Raw genomic sequence first — 21,161 nt, 5'->3', positions numbered from 1 at the left:
ACACACACACACACACACACACACACACATATATATATAAGCAAATTGAATCCATTAATATATAGAAAGAATAACATTACAACCAAGTGGGGTTTATTCTGGGAATGTAAGGCTGGTACAATACTTGAAAATCAACCAATGTAATTTACTATATTAATAGTCTAAAGAATAAAAAATAAACATATCAACTGATACGGAAAAGGCAAACAAATGTACCTCAACGTAAACCTCACACCTACAAAAACTAACTTACAGATTTAATGTAAAATATAAAACTTTTGGTAGAAAATATGGAAAAATCTTCATGATCTGGAGTTAAAGAGTTCTTAGGCATGACACCAAAAGCATGAACCATGAAAGAAAGAAAAGAAAAGATCATTTGGATTTGATTAAAATTAAAAACTCTTCCTCTGTGAAAGACATTGTTAAGAGGATGAAAAGACAAGCTACAGGCTGGGAGAATAATATACCCAGTCCTCAGTTTCCCCATCCATAAAATGGACAAGCAACTGTCCTGACGGAGTAAGATTCCCGGGAGGATCAGATGAGTCAGTGCCTGTAAATGGCGCTCAGAAGGCAGCACAATGCTGACAGTGGCTGTGCTTCTTGTCCTCCACTGGCCCCTCCAGACTGCTCCACTGCCCATCTCCACCCTCCTCCAGACCCCTTGAGACTGAACACGATGGATGCTTCCTCTGTACCCCCAGCTCTCTCACTTCATTGGATCTGCCCAAAGGGGGCAATGGTAGGAGAGCAAAGGATGGGAGAGGGACTCCCAATTCTCTCTCTGCCTCTGGATTAACTTAAGGCAGCCTGACTCTTGGGATCGCCACTGTTCTAGTTCACTCCTTCCCTTGCTCTCTCAGGTCCTGGGGTGTAACAGCTCCCTGCTGTGCTTCACCATTGCTTGCTGGTTGCCTTCATTCTACTTTTCTGTAATCGTCCTTTTACTAAACTCTGTTTATGACCCTCTGCAGTGGGCCAGCTCTTTTCTGCCAGAACCCAGACGGACACTGCAATTTTTTCTCCATCAAAGGTGAAATCCAGGGTCTAGAGGCTAATCTTCACCAAGTTCCTATGGGTCTGTTTTTATCCTTCTCTACCAATAAAATGTTTCTTGTATATCTTAATCATCTCTACTCTAAAAGATTAACACATATACCCTCACCCTACCCTCTGTCCTGTTACCATAGTGCCCATCTCTTTGGGACCCACCCAGGGGTTCTTACCCGCCTGATGCATTCCTCATCATTTAGGCGTTGCTGAATCAGCTTGACCAGTAGCCTGCTGGGAACCGTCTAAAAGAAACACAACATACACAAAAGAAGGGTGTGAACTTGCATCTTGGAGTATAGACTATGCACAACTGGCAGGCATGTAGGCTCAAACGGAGACTAAAGAGAACTCAGCTGGGTTAACAGAAAGTTCTCCCAGACCCTGATTAAACCCTGAGACTTCTATAAAGTCCAGGACCACTATCTGCTTCTGTCCTGACTCCAGACCCACTTCCTCTCAGCTCTGTATTCCACCAACCACCCCTTTGATGGCGTCACCACACCACACATGCTCACACCCTCAAAACCTTCTATATCTCCACGCTATTGCCTAGCCTGTACTCCTTTCCTAGAATGCTCTCCCTGCCTTCCTCAGAATATACCCAAGGTTCCCACTGAGCCTCAGCCCCAAGCACCGCTGCCTGCAGGAACCCTCCTTGACCCTCCCAGGCTGAGGCGAGTGCTGATCTCTGCACTCCCATAATCCTTGATGCCCACCTCTGTTATTGAACTAACCACACTGCATTACAACAGCCTGCCCATGTGTCCATTTCCCAGATAAGTTGCAAGTTCCTTGAGGAAAGGAACTGAGTCTTACTCATCTCCACACTCTCAGACAGTGGTGTATGGGAGCAAGTTCCCACAGGCTAATGAGAGCCTGTTATGAGCTCCCAACTTCAACTTCAGTGATCTCATGTTGGTAGCATGAAATCGATCTCAAGCTGAAGAATGTAAGAGCTAGAGCTGCAGCAATCATCTTGCGGACCTAAGGAGAAAGTAACTCAGTGAAGCTGGAGCAGACAGAGACCAGTTGTCTCAGCATTAGAATCACTTTCCCAGGAATGTGAACTTGCAAGAGAAAGACAAACGGGTGAACTACCCAATAATCAAGGTAAGCATGGGTCTGTAGTGAACAATTTCATGTTTTTCACTATAGATTAGTTAAGTAAGGTCAGGTAAGCCCATGCTTACTTTGCTTACTGGGTAATCCAATGCTGAAGACCAAAGCAAACAGCAAGAGGATGAGGGAGGGGAACAGGACCTGTAATGTGTCCACTTGAAAGTTATGGACTTGCTATGGTTTCTAGTAGCATAGTGCCTAAGGCACTTGACTGCTAACAAGAAGGCTGGCAGTTCAAACCCACCAGCCACTCCTCAGAAGGAAGCTTGGGCAATCCTACTTCTGTAGTGGCACTGCCTCGGAAACCCAAGGAGGGGTCGCTATGAGTCGGGTCCGACTTGACGGCATATAACAACAACAACATGGTTTCTACTAAGTGGACAGCAGAAGGCCAAAGAGAGAGGGGAAAGCAAGGGAGAGAGAATTAAAGAATTATGAAGCAGACATGCAGAGAAAAGAGAAGACCAGACAGGCAAGAGGGAATCCCACCAGCGTCATTCCCTGGTTCCAAGATCTCCTGAGACACCTCTGTGTGCTTATAGTGTTGCCTCGCCTTCCCACCTCCATTTCTTGCTTAAACCAGTGGTTCTCAAACTGTGCATCAGATTCCCAGTAGGGCTCCTTAAAGCACAGAGTGCTGGGTCCACTCCCAGGGTCTCTGATTCATTAGGTTTGGGATGGGACTGAGGATTTGCATTTCTAACAAGTTCCTAGGTGATCCCTGCCGATGCTGCGGATCCTGCTTGTAGAACACTTAGGTTAAGCAAACCCAAGCATCAGATATTGGGGAAACCTCCCCTGGACAAACAAAGGAAAGAGGTGGACAGGAAGCAGCCCAGGCCCCTTATCTCCGAATCCCTCCTCCTGTCCCCTTCTGACCCAGGCAGAGCTGGTTTCCATCTTGAAACAGTTTTCTTGGACTTATCTCCTCTCCCTGACAATAACCCGTTCAGGAGGCAGCATTCAAACAGGTACTGGGACACAGGGGGTGTATGAGCCAGTTAAAGAACAGGGGGATCGAAAGGCAACAGGCCCAAGAGAAGTGAAGCACCCCCCACAGCCCGCTTACCAGGGGACAAGCCTATGACTTTGAGTGCTGCCCCTCCCGAGTACCCCCTACAGCTCTCCGCCACTGCTCTGTCTCGATGCCAGCTTTGATGTGTCACATCAGCAGCCAGGGGCTTCCAGGGGGCCTCTGCCAAACTGTCTTTGCAGGAATCAGGCTCCCTCTTTCAGAGCTCTACCACGTTCCCCCACCCCAGTCTCCTGAAGCCTGGCTTTTTGGGGAGAAGAATCAGAGATGAATCAATGGGACCCATGGAAGCTACTCCTTCCCCTGGACCTCACCTCCCTGGGAGCACCTCACCTCCCTGGGAGCACCGACCACCCAGCCTGCTTCCTTGCTGTTAAGGGCTGTCCCTACATCAGAACTGGAGCTTTCTCTCTTCTCTTTCCAGCTCTGGAGGTTGCCTTTGGTGGCTTCCTGGGCCAAAATGGCAGATTCACCCACCTGTTCACACTCTACTGGGCCTCCTTAAAGAGACCATTGTAGTAGTTTGAATCCTTGATTTGCCCCTTGGGAATGCCCCTTGAACATGTCATTTAACTTCCCCAAGCCTTGGCTTCTGCACGTGGATAACATCAGCTCCAGCTCAGCTGTCAGCATCATCCTATCACCAGGCCCCACTCTCAGGGACCCGGTGTTGACACCTGCTCTGCACAAATGGGCACTGTGATTTATAGTCATGAACTTCAGGAGTAGAGTGGAAGGGCAACAGCTATCTGCCCAGCTCTGGTCCCTTTCCCTTAGAGGGTCTCCTGATGGGGGCAGGGAAGCCCAGTACTGATTTGAGCTCACCCAAGAGTTGATGAGCAAATCCTTTAAAGACAACTCTAATTTCAAAGCTGTTGCTGCTCAGAGTTGCCAGAGGTTTAGGAGATGGTAGGAACTGTCTCTTAGCTGTGAAAGGCAGGGCCAGGTAGAGTCTGGCATGGGGGAACAGGAGGTATTGGGGAGGGGGACACAAGGGAAAGGAGGGAATAAGATGTTTCAAATGTGTATCCATAAAGCCCCCTGGAGGGAGGTGGCCAGTAAAAGAGACCCTAGAATGAGGGAAAGGCCAACAAACTTTAAAAGAAGCTACAGCAACTGATCCTTAAGTTTAGCTATTTCCTTTCTTGTGCTGTCACGTCCCTCATTGACCTCAACTTTCAGAAAAGACCTGTTACACACACCTCCTTGGGTGAGCACTTGTGTTAGGGAACAAAGGACTATGAGGGCTTTCTTTATGTTTTCCTCAGAGCCACTCCCAAGAATGGAAGGAGCAGGGCAGGAAGAAATGGAATGGTCAGAGAAGATGAGGACAATCTGGCTTGGAAACACGAGCAAATAAAAAAATTCTCAGAAATATCTGGGAAAGGACTGCTTCTGTGTACAGTCAAAGGGAAGGGGAGGGCATGAGTTCTTTTACGTGGATATTAAAGGAAAGGACTTGGGTACATCAGGATACCTCGGATTTTTAAATATTTATACAGGATGGGCAACTGAAGTAAGGAAGAACCCAGCCTTGGAAAGGTGCCCCTGCTCCTGCTTATCCTACCACCTTTCAAAGTGTGGTCATTTATTCATTCAACAAACACATGCTGTTTTACTCAATGCGACAATTGCATTCCTAAGAAATCTTGATTTAGTAATAACTATGTTGTAAAAATAATAGTTGTGATGAGAAAAGAGGGAGTGGTTGTTGGGGACTAAACCAGTGGTTCTTAGCTGGAATTGTTAGAATTCCCATGGAAGCATTTTTTTTTTTTTTTTTTTTTAATGTTGATGTCTTGCTCTGCTCCCAGATATTTGACTAAATGAGTCCATGGGGTCCAGGAGTCTATGTGTTTTTAATGCAACCTAGTTGATTCTATTGTGCTGCCAGGGTTGACAACCCTTGGACTAGGAATTCAAATTTGCAAATATGTGTTATGTCTGCAGGGATTTTAATAATAAAGATCTTCCTTTAACAAATGAATGGCTTTAAATCTGAAACACCCTAAGCAGTCAAAAAGAAGACTAGATTATTTTTACCTGGAACCTCATCTTTTTTTTTTTTTTTTTTTTAACATTTTACTCTGGTTTAGGTGAAAAAGTATACAAAGCAAATTAGTTTTCCACTCCACAATGTATACACATTTTGTTTGTGACATTAGTTGCAATCCCCTCAATGTAACAGTACTCTTTCCACTTCCTCCCTGGATTCCTCATTTCCATTCATCCATCTTTCCTGCCCCTTCCTGCCTTGTGAACTTTGTTTTTGGGCAACTGCTGCAGTTTTGGTCTCCTATGAGGAGCATGTTCCCCACAGGTGTTACTATTCACTTTACAGGCTGATCTATTGTTTGGCTGATCTCCTCTCCTTCTTATCACCTTCTATATAACTATAAACCAGTGCCTGGCCTCTCCCCTTCTCTTAAATTTAAACCAAAACATACTCAATGCTGTCAAGTCAATCCCAACTCATAGCAACCCCTCTGTGAGTTTCCAGGCGGTATCTCTATGGAAGTAGATTGCCCAATCTTCCTTCTGAGGAGTGGCTGGTGGGTTTGAACTGCCAGCCTTCTGGTTAGCAGTCAAATGCCTTAGGCACTATGCCATCAGAGTTCTCTGCTAGGATAAGGACTACAAATGAGGTAAGCAAGGCTTCCAGGGTGCAAAATTTAAGGAGGCACTCATCCTCAGGCTTGCATAAGTGCAGGGTCAGCACCTGAGAATGAATAGCTCCTAAATTTTGTGCCCTGAGGGCCTCCTTGCCTCACCTAGTCCTAGCCCAGCCCACACTATACCCCCAGGGCCTATCTCACCTGAGTCTTTTGGGATCTGTGATGGTGAATCAGATGGTCAGCTTAGACACCAACCAGAGAGGGCAGATGAGGGGAAAGGATTTGGCAAAATTAACTTAATAAATAGGTTGTTGTTGTTGTTAGGTGCTATCGAGTCATCTCCAACTCACAGCGACCTCATGTACAGCAGAACGAAACACTGCATGGCCCTGTGCCATCTCTGTGATTCCGGCTATACCTGAGCTCATCATTATAGCCATTGTGTCAATCCATCTTCTTGAGGGCTTTCCCCCCTTTGGTTAACCCTCCACTTTACCAAGCATGATATCCTTCTCCAGGGAATGGCTTCTTACAACATGACCAAAGTGGGTGAGACAAAGTCTGGCCATTCTTGCCTCCAAGGAGCATTCTGGCTGCACTTCCTCCAGGACAGATCTGTTAGTTCTTTTAGCAGTCCACGGTACTTTCAGCATTCCTCGTCAGCACCACAACTCAAAAGCATCGACTCTTCTTCAGTCTTCCTTATTCATTGTCCAGCTCTCACATGCATATGAGGTGATTGAAAATACCATGGCTTGTGTCAGGTGCCTCTTAGTCCTCAAGGAGACATCCTTGCTCTTCAGCACTTGAAAGAGGTTTTTTGCAGCCAATTTGCCCAGTGCTATACGTCATCTGATATACTGACTGCTGCTTCCATTGGTGCTGATGGTAGAACCATACTTGGTTCTACAATATGAAGTCTTTGACAACTTCAATTTTTCCTCCATTTATCATGATGCTGCTTACTGGTCCAGTTGTGAGGATTTTTGTTTTTATATTGAGGTGTAATTCATACTACAGACTGTATTCTTTAATCTTCATCAGTAAGTGTTTCAAGTCATCCTCACTCTCAGCAAGCAAAGTTGTGTCTCATCTTATCGCAGGTTGTTAATGATTCTGCCTCCAATCCTGATGCCATGTAATAAATAGGAGGGGAGGGAACAAAGGTAGCCTTAGGGTAGGGTCTGATGAGGGTGGTTTTGGTGGTGGGGAGGAGGTTTGAGGAGAAAGATGCTAGAGTCAATGAGAAGAAAGAGGTAGAACTAAGCAGTACTGTTGGAAATTATGTCCTTTTCACGATGATATTCCTTCCAGTAGCATTCACTATGTCCTTGGGTCTCTAACCTGCTCCAGGAAGAGCTGTGGGATCACTGTCTAAAGGAAGCCAAGTCATGCAAGCAAAGCAGCCCAGTCACCACCAGCCAATGGCCTTGGCTGGAGTTGGCCAGCAGCAGCCAGTGTTGGCAGAGCACCGAGTGTCTCTTCTGGCTCTGTCCTAGAAGAGTTAGATGGTTGGGGCTGGGAATGACACTCCTGAGGTGTATATAACCCAGAGTGGCAGAGCATCCAGCAGCTGGGGAGAGTAGGAGAGGGTGCAAAGGAACACAAGAAAGCCGTCGCCTCAAGGAGATTTTAACCCTGATCACATACTAGAGGAATTATTACATTCTCTAAGTGTTAATAAAAATATATGTATTTATGCTTTGTTTGTAAAAAAAAAAAAAAAAGTTGTCATCTTTTGAAGATAGACTGAAATATCTATGGAGAAATGAAATGCTATAACAGTTTGCTCTAAAATAATCCAAGGCAGGGGGAGCAGGTAGGGACATATATATATATGAAACAAGACAGGCCATGAGCTGATACTTGTTGAAGCAAGGTGGCAGGCATAGGAAAATTGTTATTCTATTTCTGAATATCTCTACACTATTTCATAATAAACAGTTAAAAAAAAAAAAAAAAAAAAAAAAACACTATCTCCACTCCTTGACTACCTTGAATCCCCAGCACCTTTGGGGGCGCCCCTGCCCATATGGGTTTTGTGGCACTTTTCCCAATTCTAGCCCCTTCCATCTCATGGGATATCACAGTTGTGTCCTTTAGGCAGGCTTTGCTAAGCATGATTGTGGCTATGGCTCCACAGAGCCCCTAAATCCCACACAGCTTGTACCCCTTCCTAGCCCAGAGCCAGCATCCGGGACTTAGTATAGTGTGTGCTCAGGGGACATTTACTGAATAAATGAACTAACCAACCAAGCCACCGATTAACTGATCATGTGAAGGCTTCCTCACTCCTGTGTCCTGGCTGTTGTTCAGTTTTATGATACCATCAGTCTCCCCCACTGGGCTTGGAGCTCCCAGGAGCAAAGAGAAGGAATTTGTCTTTTGATCTCCCATGGCACACACTAGGTGATTAAGAAGTATTTTGGAAACTGTTTGGAAATGTTTAAAATGGAGATGTCTTGGTGAACACTAGCAATGTAAGAGAAAATCCTACTTTGGAGTGCAGAGCCAAGATTAGCAGGAAGAAATTAGTATTTGAAAGTATTACTGCTCCTCGAAAAAAGAGCCATAAAGACTCAGAATCAACAGATGCTTAAAAATGACATTTAATGAGAGCCCTTTCCTGCAGGCTGCCATCCACAGACAAGGCCGGGCACAGCCGAGCCCCGACACGCACCCATTTCAGCTCCCCAGACCCTTTTACTCCTTGATTAGCCCTGACGTCCTTGCCTTTCATCTTCCCTCCACCCGTGTTTCCGAGCCAAAGAACCCCAACAAGACACCCTTGAAAGTACTTGGATGTGGTCTGAAATATGTTGGTAATTAGTGTAATGAAACCCAGGAGGAATTTCCTTAAACTCCCTCCTCTGTGCTGAATTTTAAGAACTAATAAAAGCATCTTTATCCTAGAAACAAGCCTGTCTCCCCCACCCTTAAAAGCTTATCTTCTGCAGAAAATGAGATAACCACTTTCTTTCTAAAGCCAGTATTTCCCACCCCAAGCTACTATACCCCAAGCTGTGACCACAAAGTGATAGGAAGGCTGTAGGGTGGGGCAGGGCATCACTCCACCTCTCCATGGGCGGAGACTCCTAGCCAGGGAATACAGGGCAGGAAATCCACTGGGTTAAGCACTTTGGGGATGTACTGTGGAGGTGACTAACCTTGCTGAGTGACACTTTCTGTCTTGCCTATTCAGTTATTTTAATAGGTGAATTTGGGAGATTTGCCTAAGGTACAACCCTCACTCCGAGGACTGCCCTCAGCCCAAAGGGTCCCCACAGCCATGTCCATGCTTTATGGCTGCAGTGTGCCCTCTTTGCATGTTTCTCACCAGGGCCAATCACACCCTATGAACAGATGACCAGCTGGCCCCTTCAGGTTCATGTTTCTGACAACTTGGCCTTGGGGCTGCCCCATAGGTGGTTTGAATTGAGGACATCGGAACCTAGGAAAGAGGTGGCAGCTATGAATAGTCAGGAGCATGGCTAAGAGAGGCAGGGAAGAGAGGAGAAGGAAGAAAATGGCAGAGAGAGCTAAGTGACCAAGTGGCCCCAACAAAGCAGACAGAGGACAAGGACGGCTGCCTTGTTTATGGTCACTGAGTCAAGAAGCTCCTGGCGTACTCCACTGAAGTCCCATGAGTCGTGGTGACCTCCTTCAGATCTAACGTGAGGGGAGTCCTGCTACTCGCAACCAGGGACTGGGTGACAAAGTTGTCCTGTCAGCCACCACTCACTGGAGGTCCTATGAAGGCTGGAAACTCACTTCCAAATTCCCCAAGGAATGGTGGCCACATCCCTTTACCTTGCTCAATGAATGAGGACTGGGCTGCAATCAGCTCCGGGCTGCAGACTCTGTACAGAGAGCTGGTGGGAGACTCCAACCTGGATTAACCATTACGCAAAATAAACGTGTGCTCAGGGCACCAGGGAAGGGAATACCACCGAGTCTCCTCCAGTGATCATGCCTTTAAAACTCACTGCCACACTGCACTTTAGTCAAATTTTTTGTAATTGTCTTTATATTCTGTGTTCAACTGTAACCTGCACTGTTTTCATTTTATTTTTTAAGTTATCTTTGGCACAGTGAGTGACTAAAGTTGAAAAGTTTGGTTTACACGAGTTGTCAGATACCTCATGAATGATAAGAATTCTCTTCGCTCATGTATAAGCATGGCTGGCTGGGTCAGGTGGCATTTAATCACCTGCTGGTTTGGGTGCCAGGCCCTTACACACTTGACTTTAAGCAAGGGATGGGCCAAGGGCACTATGGTGGGGCTGTGTGTAGGGTATCAGCTGGCTTGAATCCTGCCTGGGCCCGAGCAGTTATATAATCTCCACAGGCCTTGGCCTTTTTATCAGTTAGTGAAATGGGTGAGATTGAAGGGGTGCTGAGGGGAAGCTTGGAGAGTGCAGAGCATATAGCAAATGCTCAACAAGCCAGCAATCTTTATCACCCTTCTCAGCTGTCTCCCTCATAAACAAGAGAGAGTCTGAGTCCCAGTGAAGAAAGCCTAAAAGGGCACATCTCTGCTTATGATTCAAAGGTAATTGTGAAGAAATATTTTGAAGTTTTTATTTGTATTAAGGAGTCCCTGAGTGGCGCAAACAGTTAATGTGCTTGGCTGCTAACCCAAAGGTTGGGGGTTTGAGTTCACCCAGAGGCACTTTGGAAGAAAGGCCTGGAGACCTACTTCTTAAAAATCAGCCATTGAAAACTCTATGGAGCACAGTTCTTCTCTCACAGACATGTGTTCACCATGAGTTGGAACTCACTCAACAGTAACTGGTTGGTTATTTTTACTAATGAGAAACAACATGATCAAGTCCTTTATTTTCCTTTAGGGGAAAAAAATTTTTTAATATAGAGTTTGTGGAATTTTAGAAACAGAACATCTAGTCCTCCCAGGATACTCCAGCACAGACTGGTGTGAGAAGGGCAGAATAGATGGGGGACTGCCTAGAAGATGAGGACAGGCATTGGACAACAAGGTGCCCGGGGCCACAGAAGCAAATGCTCCTAAGGTACAGTACACAGAGGTCTCTCCACTCTGGAGACGATTGGACGGCTGCCATTTAAACTCCCCGCCCAGCCCAGCCCTGTATGCCCTGCTGTAGGCCACAAGTACATGTCTGTGGAATGGAGACTCCATCTTGACTTGTCTGACTCTAAGGTGCAAACCTGAGTTGCTGCATCAGTACAAAGCTTTGCCTACTGCACACCCTCATGTTGGTACCCATCAGAATATGAGCCCTATTTAAGAGTACAACTCTCCTGCCTTCCATCACATCTTGCCTGCATCTCATTTTAAACCCCAGGATCCTCCCTAATTCAAAAGGAGATGGAAACTAGCCAAGCTGGGCAGGTGAACAGAGGGTGGGCCATGGGCAACAATCCTACCTGGAATTTCTGATAACACGTTGTGGCTTCAGTAGCCAGATGGGAAAATTCTTTTGCCATCAAGTTCTCCAAGGTGAGGAGATTGCTGTTCAGATGTTTGCAAAGCCACATTGCCTGAAGAATGGAAAGGGGTAAAGAAACTTTCAGCCAAAGCATTGAATATATTAAGAGAACCATATTTAAATGCCCAAGTCCTTCCACATTCCACTAGAAAAGACTGGCCATGTTAGGGAAGGCATAGTTGATTCTGGCTGGAGGAAGGGCACTGAGTAAGACAAACCCGTAAAGTACCTCACAGCCAAAGAATTCTGCTTGTATATCATCTCTTCTTCAACCAGCTATTGACCTTTAACGGAGCTGAAAACTTACAAACAGGCTATGCTTTTTTGGCTGCCCTTGGCATGATTTTTCAAGCTCTTAGGACAATGAATTTTTAGTTCATGAAAGATTTAGAACATGAAATGTGGGGAAAGGCTCTAAATATGGACCACAATCCACATTCAATGTTCATTTTTCTTAAAGTATGGGAGTCATCTGGCCAACCGAATACTTAGTTAATTTTCAATTACCATTGATACTCTCCATGGGAAGGATACATTTTAAAGAATAATATTATAATAAAATGTTCTTAACATGAAAATTACACTGATGACTAATTCAGCATCAGGATGATCCCAGGCGTAACTCTCTTTGTTCTCTGTGCTGGGAATCAGCAGGAAGAATATCTGGAAAAACTCTTTTGGGCTTTCCGTTTGGCTTTTCCTACATATCACTTGATCGTTATAAAATCAAGTTCTATGTTTCCCTCCTACAGCAGGGACAGGGCAGGGACAGTGAATTCACCAAAAGGTTTATAGCTGAAACATCAGCTGAGAACTGTCAGAACTTGACCTCATCAGAGAGCAAACTTAATTGCCTCAGCCAAGTTGAGACTTGAAAAATGAGGGTCTCTGGTGCTCCAAATCACAAGCACTTCATTAATTCTACCCAGCAAATCCCTACCAGTGATCCAGAGAAGAACAAGGAAGGAAGCAAATATGTCTCAGAGCATCAGATGGCCCAAAGACAAAGAAAACCACTTTACCAAAATGAGACCCTCATGCTGAGCAACATGCTCTCTCTGTAAAACGTTGCTCCAAAAAGCTTATTGTCTAAATGCAGCATCTACTGTCCCAGGTCCCAACATCAGAATCACCCGGGGCGCATTTTCAGACTAGTTCCCTCATCCGTAAGATTCTGATTCAGTAGATATGGAAGGGAGCTCAGGAACTTCTTAGTTCTCTAGTGTTGCTATCACAGAAATAACACAAATGGATGCCTTTAACAAACAGGAGTTTATTTTCTCACAGTTTGAGAGGTTAGAAGTCCACACTCAGAGCACTGGCTCTAGGGGAAGGTCCTGTCTCTTCAGCTTCTGCCTCCTGGTTCCTTAGATCTCCATGTTCCTTGGCATCTATCTTACCCATCTCTGCTTCTCTCATTTGCTTGTTTAATCTCTTTCATGTGTCTAAAGAGACTGACTCAAGATGCACCCTATACTAATCCTGCCTCCTTCACGTAACACAGACAACCCATTCCCAAATGGGATGATAACCACAGGCATAGAGGCTAGATTTAAAAAAAAATGTTTTGGGGGGCACAATTCAATTCAGAACAGAAACCTACTTTTCAAAGCACCCTGAGTAATGCTAATGATTGGCAGGTCCAGGAGCCCCTGGTTTCTAACAGTGAAACAGGGAGAACTGTTGGGATCAGGTGGGTTGATTTCAGAAAGGAGTGAAAGCTGACACCCAGATACTGAGGAATGGAATAGAAAAACTACCGAGAGATAGAAAGCTAGATGGAGGGATGTGTGACCGATAAACAGAACTAACTCCAAGCGCATAGCAGAGGAGGTAGTTTCATGCAAGGATTAGTCAGCTTCATTCCTTTCCAGAATAAAGCAAGGCATCAGTTAATCAAGGGAAACAGTCTGCCACAGCACACAGGCCTATAACGAGGGCTTAGAGAGGTGACTTAGTCACCAAGGAAGAGTTAACTGATGCTTACTAACCAGGCTTTTAAAAGCCAAGGTTAGAACAAGAGTTCCATCTCACATGATTAAAATTTTAACAAGTCTTGGCACTTAAAAAAATAGAGCTTAAGGATTAAAAATGTAGATGGAACGATGTATACCAGCTTTAGGGTAGTAGGTGCTTTCTGGGAAGATGAAAAAAGGGAGTCAGGTGGGATGGGGGATACTGGCTGTATCTTTAAAGTTACATTTTCTTTAAAACGACAATAGAACTATCGAAGCAAAATGAAAACCAATAAATTTCTGTAGAATCTGGGCTGAGGCATGTGAGTATCTATGATATGTTGTTGTTGCTATGTGCCATCGAGTCGGACCCGGCTCATAGAGACCCCTCCTTGGGTTTCTCAGGCAGTATCACTATGGAAGTAGATTGCCCAACCTTCCTTCCAAGGCTGATGGGTTTGAACTGCCAGCCCTCTAGTTAGCAGTCAAGTGCCTTAGGCACTATGCTACCAGAGCTCCCATATAGTTCCTATAATTTTGATTGACATATTTCATAATGAACAGTTTTAAGAATGGATCTTAGGATTCTATACCAAGAGTCTTTGAAATGCATATGCTGTTTGACCCAGCATTTCTACTTCTAGAAATTTACCCTCAAATTGAATGAGGAGTGGGCTCTGAACTGAATTTCTGACAGGTTTGGAGTTGGCTGGGTTGTTGAGGACTAGAGTGACTGATACTGTTAAAAGCATCTTTTCCTCATTTACTTCCAGCACCAACTCTTGAAAGGGAAACCTAGACCGCCATTACAAAGGCATTGAAGTTGAAATTTAAAGAAGTGCAGTGACCTGTCCAAGTAGTCAGACATACATAAGGCAGAACCAGGACACAGATCCAAGATTTCTGACTCTAAATGTAATCCCTCCTTCCCACTTGTTAACTAATGCTGCCTTTGAATAAAAAACTGAGAATCAGGGGATGGGGTGGGAGAAGGAGTATGCAGACAGTGTACAGGGAAGCATGGGAAAAACTCTGGAAAATAAACCCCAAAATGTTAAGACAATACTTATTTATTAGTTATTATTATTGCTGAGGAATTATAGTTTTGTGTTTTTTGTATTTTCTGTTTTCTACTATAAACACACTACTTTCCATAATAAGAAAATAAGTTAGGAAAGAGGAGAAGGAAAAGAAGAAAAGCTCAGTTATGTTGAAAATTCACAGAGGTGCAGTGTCTCATTCCAGCTCTGTAGGATAAATGAGATATTACAGTGTTATAACGCTTAATATGATACACTTACTATAGTTGTTTTCCCCGAGGCAGGTGGACCTAATATTACAATCTTCGGCACTGTGGAATAAAAAGATGTAAATGTCATCACTTGATATGACAAAGCAGCCTCCCATGTCTGTGGTACTCTGGGTGTATTTATTTCTTTCCTCCGCAGATTTCATTTTCTGCAAGTGACACAGCCATTTGTAACCAAGCGGCTCAGAGATCCTCTCACCATAGAACATACTCTCTGTGTTTAGAGAGGTAAGCGATCACTGAGATGGTTTATTTTTCTATCTCCAAGGGGACATGGACACAGTAACTTGTTTGCCAAACTAATAAATATCAAGAACAATTGGGATTTCAAACACCATAAACCATTGTAAACAGGGACTTTGTCTCGGGGACACTCTTTCAAATAAAGCTGTATTTTATGTAAATCGACCTTCGAAGCTTTTTATATATATATATATATTTATGCCTTTTTATTTAGCAAATTGTATTCCCCATCATTTTACAGAGGGAGGTAACAGGAAAAAGCCTGGGGTGGAGGGACCAGATTTATAAAGCCCAAGACAGAAAAGTCTTTGTTTTCAAATATAGGCATTTCTATGCAAATGAAAAAAACTAGCAGCTTGCTTCTATGTTAACAGTCCTGGCTGTGGCATGTTCTTACCTGCAGAATTCCTAAAGTGGCCACCAGACTACCTGGGGCAGGTTACCCAAAAGGCAAGGTAAGCACAGGATTATTTGTGCTTACCTACTAATCTGCGGTTTCACATTTTTTCACATCAAAGGTTCTGCTTTCAAGTATGGCTGGCATCTATCTCTCTTCCAACCCCACAGCATATTCCTACAGAATCAAAACCTCTTTTCAAACTTACAGTTCCTGACAAGAATGGAGTACCTAATAACAATAACCAGATTAGAAAGTAAGCACAAATCAGCCTGTGCTTACCTTGCTTATTGCATACTCCATCCTTGAGACTACCAAGTAGGTGGTGGCTATTGGAAAAGAAAAGACCACCGTCTTAACAAGAATGCCAGAAGGTGTGTGCATTTGGGTCAAAATGAAGGAAACAAGATGGGGTGTCTGAATAGATGATGAGTCTACAGTGTTCTCACTGAATGCTAAATTGGTTATGTTACCTTTCTCCCCCTACCAGGGGAGGAAGGAGGTACAGAAGCAGAGGTTGGGGAAAACAGACCTGTGCCTTTGCCAGTCTTAAGGGATGGGTAAGCACATGTCCCTCCAATTCAATTGAGCCTCTAAACCTATCTGCAGAACCCATTCCTGCCAGGCTACCGGGAAGGAATTTTGTCCATGCAAAGGAAATGGGACACGCATGTCCTTCCAGTTTTGGGGTGGACACAGAGAAGGAACTACGCCATGTCCTTTTGGCGGTGATTAACAGTCTGCCCACCTCCCTCCAGACATTTAAATAGACCTTTGGCCAAATTCACAGCCCCTTCTCATTTTCAGGGACAACCTGGAGGAAAAGCTCAAGATAATTCATTCCTTCATTTCAGATACTCACTGAGCACCTCTTCTGAGTTTGGCACTGTGCTAGATGCTGCTAAGCAAAGCAAGATGGGCCTTGGTCCCCCATAACAAATGAGCAAAGTAATTATGCTGGACGAGAATTGAGAATAAGTCAGTCATCTTCCTTCCCCAAGTCTATGGCAAGGGAACTGCTCTCTCCTCAAGGACATAAAAGGTCAGGGACACATATCATGGCTTTCCTGCTTTTTTTTTATTATTATTATTATTTTTACACATCCTCAGCTAACTGCTTTAGAATATCCTGTCGTTCTCTATATTTCTACACATTTTAAAATCTGATTCATCTATCCCACTGATATGTAAAACGTAGGTAACTTGGTTTTTTGCATCCCAAAGTCTTTGCTGTTGGTGGTGACATGAATCAAGAGACATCATCAGAGGCAAGAAGGCCCTGGATAAGGCAGCACCCGGAACACCTTCTCCAGCCTGGGCTACTGCCAGAGAAACATTGTGATACCCAGCTTAGCAAACTGTTGCAAAAACTTTTCTTTCCAAATCAGGCTCAGGCTGGGCTGCTTCCTACCCATCAGAGTATGGTAGGAACAGCAGGCCAAAGGTCTCTGTGTCCCTTTAAGTTCCCTTTGTGCCTTTGCCAGTCTTAAGAGGATGGATAACAGATGTGTGGGAGCATAACCTTAAGAGAAGACCGAGACATGCGCTGGTCAGCCCTACAGCTTTGCCCTCCAGAGTCTTGGTCTACCTGGAGATCCTCTGGACCTCCAGGGAGCCCCAAACAATCCTCTCCCTTGATCTAGGAAGTTTTGCACTTGTACACTCTTTCTGTAGATGTTCCCTCCACATTTCTACCCTATCATTCGTCATCTTCCCATCAAGAACATCATTCCACAACAAAGATAAACACTTTTATGTACACAATACAGCATTATCAGTAATATCAAACATCAATCTATAGGTGGATCATAGGTAGACAGGCTGAATAACCAGGTATGTCTAGGCAAAAGGGAATGTACTCATGACCATATATAAGTCTGACAAACAGTATTTCTACATATGTTTTTGTATGTGCTATAAGAATGTCCATATATATAATACAGCTAACAGAGGGCAAAGTTATGACAACTTCTTAGTCACAGCCAAACACTCTGAAGGAATGAGTCACTGGGCCCATGGGCTCGGTACCTGGTCACAGAAGACATCAAGCTCAATTGGTATAACATGGATGCAGAGAAGGACAAAAAAATTGCTCTATATCCTATTTTGGTGAGTAAAGACTGGGGTCTTAAAAGCTGGCAAACAGCCACCAAAGATGAAACAATTGGTCTTTCCTCATCCAGAGCAAAGAAAAGAAAACCAAAGATATATAGAAACAATTAGTCCAAAGGACTAGTGGACCATGCAAACCTCAGCCTATATGACCCTGAAATCAGAATTAGATGGTACCCAGCTACCACTGTCAACCACTCAGAAAGGGATCAGTGTGGGAGATTATGGATAGAGTGGGTGAAAAATATAGAACAAAACTCAAAATTATTTAAAAAAAAAAAAAAAAGGCCAGGCTTACTGGTCTGATAAGAGATTGGTGAAACCCCAAGACTATGTCACCCTTTAGGCCTGGAACTGAACTCACTTCCATGGTTTCCAGCCAAACAAATAGGTACATAAGGTGAACATTTACACCAGCTATATATACTCCTTAAAACAATCAACCATGGGAGACCAGAAGGACAGTATTTGCACAGGGAGATAGCTCAGAGGCCAGGAATGTATAGGAAAGAAGGACACAGGGAAAAGGTGACCATAGCATTACATTATGGGGATTACAATCAATTTCATGAAACAAAAAATGTATGAACTGTTGTATGGAAAACGAAATTTGCTCTGTAAACTTTCACTCAAATCACAATAAAAAAAAAAAAAAAAAAGAGAGAGAGAGAGAGTATCATTCCAACCCCAAAACCCCTACTATTTTTCCTTCACTGAGATTTTTGCTCCAGTCCTTCTTTGGAGGTGCGTAATCAAGGCTGGCTGTTGCTTCCCTTCCACCCTGGTAGCTTTCTCTGAGAAGCCTGTGGTAATGCTGTCCCCACCAAATGGCAAGCTCCTTGAGAGAAAGAACCAAATCTCAACCTTCCTTATAAGCTCTTCAGCGGCCAGAACTGTGAGGAGCCACACACAGCAGGACCTGCTGAAGCTTCCCAGGACCTTTCCCCTTGGCCATCCCCACCTCCTTCTGTGGTCACCAGGTATCTGTCACTACCGCTACTACCTACTTACAAAATGCTCCCTCTGTCACTCAGCATTCTAGACTGCAAGTTTAGAACCAGCTGTGGCTAAGTCAAACAGAGAAGGGGTTTATCCAAAAGCTAGTGTGGTTCACAGAATCCTGTTCAGGCTGAGGAGCCAGGCCAGGCTAACCCATAGGAACGATGCCCCAAAGACCACCAAATTGTCTGAGAAGAACAGCACTACTGTGCCAGGTGCTAGGCGCAGACACTGTGGCTGTGCCTATAAAACTGCTCAAATATATGAGCCATGGGCTGCCACCTGTCACACCACCACTGCTACCTAGGAACCTGATCCTGCACAACCACCATGGAAGATGCCTCCCACACCATAATCCAGAGTCTGGTACCAACCAGTAAAGCTCAGATCACAGGCCCATTCCCTGTGGTCACAGGAGCTGGGAAGGCATTGCGAGCTTCTGGAGTGGGAGCCAGGGCAAGGACGCAGCAGCTGGGTGGCCCATTCTCTGCCACATGACCCGGGGCAAGTCTTTCCAGGGCCTATCGCCTGAGAAAGAGAAGGCACAACAGGTGGAAAACGCTGTCTACAGGACAAAGGTAAAAATGAGGTAGCTTTGGGGATGCTTGGTCAAGCCTAAATGATGAGATAGGATTGGGCCTGAGGTACAACTAAAGGCTTGGGGGGTGGGGCAGTGTTGGAGCTGTAGGAAGGCTACTCCAGGGTGGAAAGGCCTCATGTAATGAACAAATGGCTTGCTTGGCCCACTAGGAAGACACATGCTTGGCCAAACGTCAGAACGAGGGAGCAGAGAGGGGCCCTGGTCTGGCTAGTGTGCCCAGCTGCCTTTCTAAGGCTTTCACTGCAGGCTTTCACTGAGTTCTTATGAACCTGACCAGACCAACAGAAGCCAGGGCCTGTGGAACCCAAGGAGATGAGAGAGGCATTATCTGAACAAGGGTGTTTGGGGAATTAGTCTGACTCCCAATCACACATTCTTTTTGACAAAGTTACTGGGTTTGAAGGCTGCAGGGGAAACCCTCCCTTTCCAGGTTCCTGTAAGTGGCACCCAAATTGTACACATCTATGAAAATACCTTAAAAGGGGAACAGCCGTGGCCTTTCTCTTCACCTAATTTTTTGCACACATTTATGTGATTAATTTCAGTTTCTTAAAATCTAACACCTTGAAACTCCAGCCCTGCTCGTAAGTAATTATTTATAAACAGTGTCATAAAAGGCTGCTTGACTGCCAACAGTAATCAACTTCTTCAAACCACTTCAAAGGAAATCAAAAAACCTTTCCATCCACAGATCCTTTTGAGGTTTAACTAGGAGCATGATTTAAAATTCACAAGAAAACCCTTAGGTATTGGAGCTCTAATACACAGCTTTCTTGGACAAACGTTTGATAAAAAACGAAACATACCATTATATACACCATCGCCTGCTTTAATATTGCCCAGGGCTACTGTAAATGCTCACTTTGTACTAAATCTGCTTTTCTCAAGGCAAAGGGGCTGTCAGCTCTTGTGCAGGTGCCCCCCCCCCCTTGCTCCCTTGTACACTGTCACCAGGTTAAGTCTTCAGTCTACTCTCCCACTACACTAGTCACTGGCCATGTCACCATGTGTCACTGTTAACTCCTGCCCACCCAACACCCACACCCAGTGCATGGAAGAGCTGAGACCCTGGCTTCTAGTGAACACAGGCCATCTGTGTAGTAGGAAGGAGGCATGGCAGTTTGAAGCACTAGCCTAAGCAAACCAAAATGCACGTTGGATGTCAAAGGTCATGGTCCCAGTCAATACCAGCCTTGGGACACTTTCCAAGCCTCCGGTATACTCTTATGTAACATAAGATGACTAAATTGTTAACAAGCTTCCCTCATTCCTAGAAAAAGCAAGGTCTTCTCCCCTGCCTATCTCCTTTCTCCCATGTTTTTGCTTTAGCTGTCAGTCAAGGTCTGAGCAAATGGAAAGAAACTAACAAATGTCTCTCTTTTTTATTTAAGCATTTGGGAGTTGAGCCAAAGGACAAACGTGTTCCAACAACCAAAAAATTCTGTCAGCCCCAAGGATGCCCTCTATTACCACTTCTATTCAACACTGTATTGGAAAGTCCTAGCCAGGACAATAAGCCAAGAAAGGGAAATCGAAGGCATCCAAATTGGTAAGGAAGAAGTCAAACTATTCCTATTTGTTGATGATATGATCCTATATTTAGAAAACCCAAGAGACTCAGTCAAAAATCTACTGGAACTAATTGAGAGATTTAGCATAGATGTTGACACAAGATCAACATCCAAAAATCAGTTGGATTCCTCTATACCAGCAAAGAGATTGCTGAAAAAGAAATAAGGAAATCAATACCACTTACAATAGCTACCAAAAAATAAAATAAAATACTTGGGAATAAATCTTACCAGGAACACAAAAGACCTGTACAAAGAAAACTATTAAAGACTACTTCAAGAAACCATAAGAAACCTACATAAATGGAAAAACATACCATGCTCGTGGATATGAAAATTGAACATTGTGAAAATGTCAATTCTACCCAAAGCAATATATACCTACAGTGCAATCCCAATCCAGATCCCATCAACATTCCTTAAGGATATGGAAAAACCAATCACTAACTTTATATGAAAAGGAAAGAGACTTTGGATAAGCAAAGTACTACTGAAGAAGAACAAAGTCGAAGGTCTCATACTGCCAGATCTCAAAACCTACTATACAGCCACAGTAGTAAAAACTGCCTGGTATTGGTACAATGACAGACACATAGACCAATGGAATAGAATTGAGAACCCAGAAATAGATCCATCAACTTATGGTCAGCTGATCTTTGACAAAAGGCCGAAATCCATTAAAT

The 21,161-nt window shown here is 44.3% G+C and overlaps 1 protein-coding gene across 1 annotated transcript in view; it reads right to left on the bottom strand.

Moving 5' to 3' along the window:
• AK8 (adenylate kinase 8) overlaps positions 1–21,161 on the bottom strand; it is a 231,705-nt gene that overhangs the window by 197,961 nt on the left and 12,583 nt on the right. The window contains exons 3-5 of the mRNA XM_007944198.1: positions 14,548–14,597; positions 11,230–11,343; positions 1,230–1,298 (exon numbers count right to left, since the gene is read on the bottom strand). Of these exons, the coding sequence (XP_007942389.1) occupies positions 1,230–1,298; positions 11,230–11,343; positions 14,548–14,597 (233 nt within the window). The remainder of the gene's footprint in view (positions 1–1,229; positions 1,299–11,229; positions 11,344–14,547; positions 14,598–21,161) is intronic.

The sequence above is a fragment of the Orycteropus afer genome, unplaced genomic scaffold, assembly GCF_000298275.1.
Source record: "Orycteropus afer afer isolate SDZICR_OR568_19922 unplaced genomic scaffold, OryAfe1.0 scaffold00123, whole genome shotgun sequence".
Lineage (NCBI taxonomy): Eukaryota > Metazoa > Chordata > Mammalia > Tubulidentata > Orycteropodidae > Orycteropus > Orycteropus afer.
The sequence above is the reverse complement of the archived record's forward strand: the minus strand, read 5'-3'. Positions and strand labels throughout refer to the sequence as shown.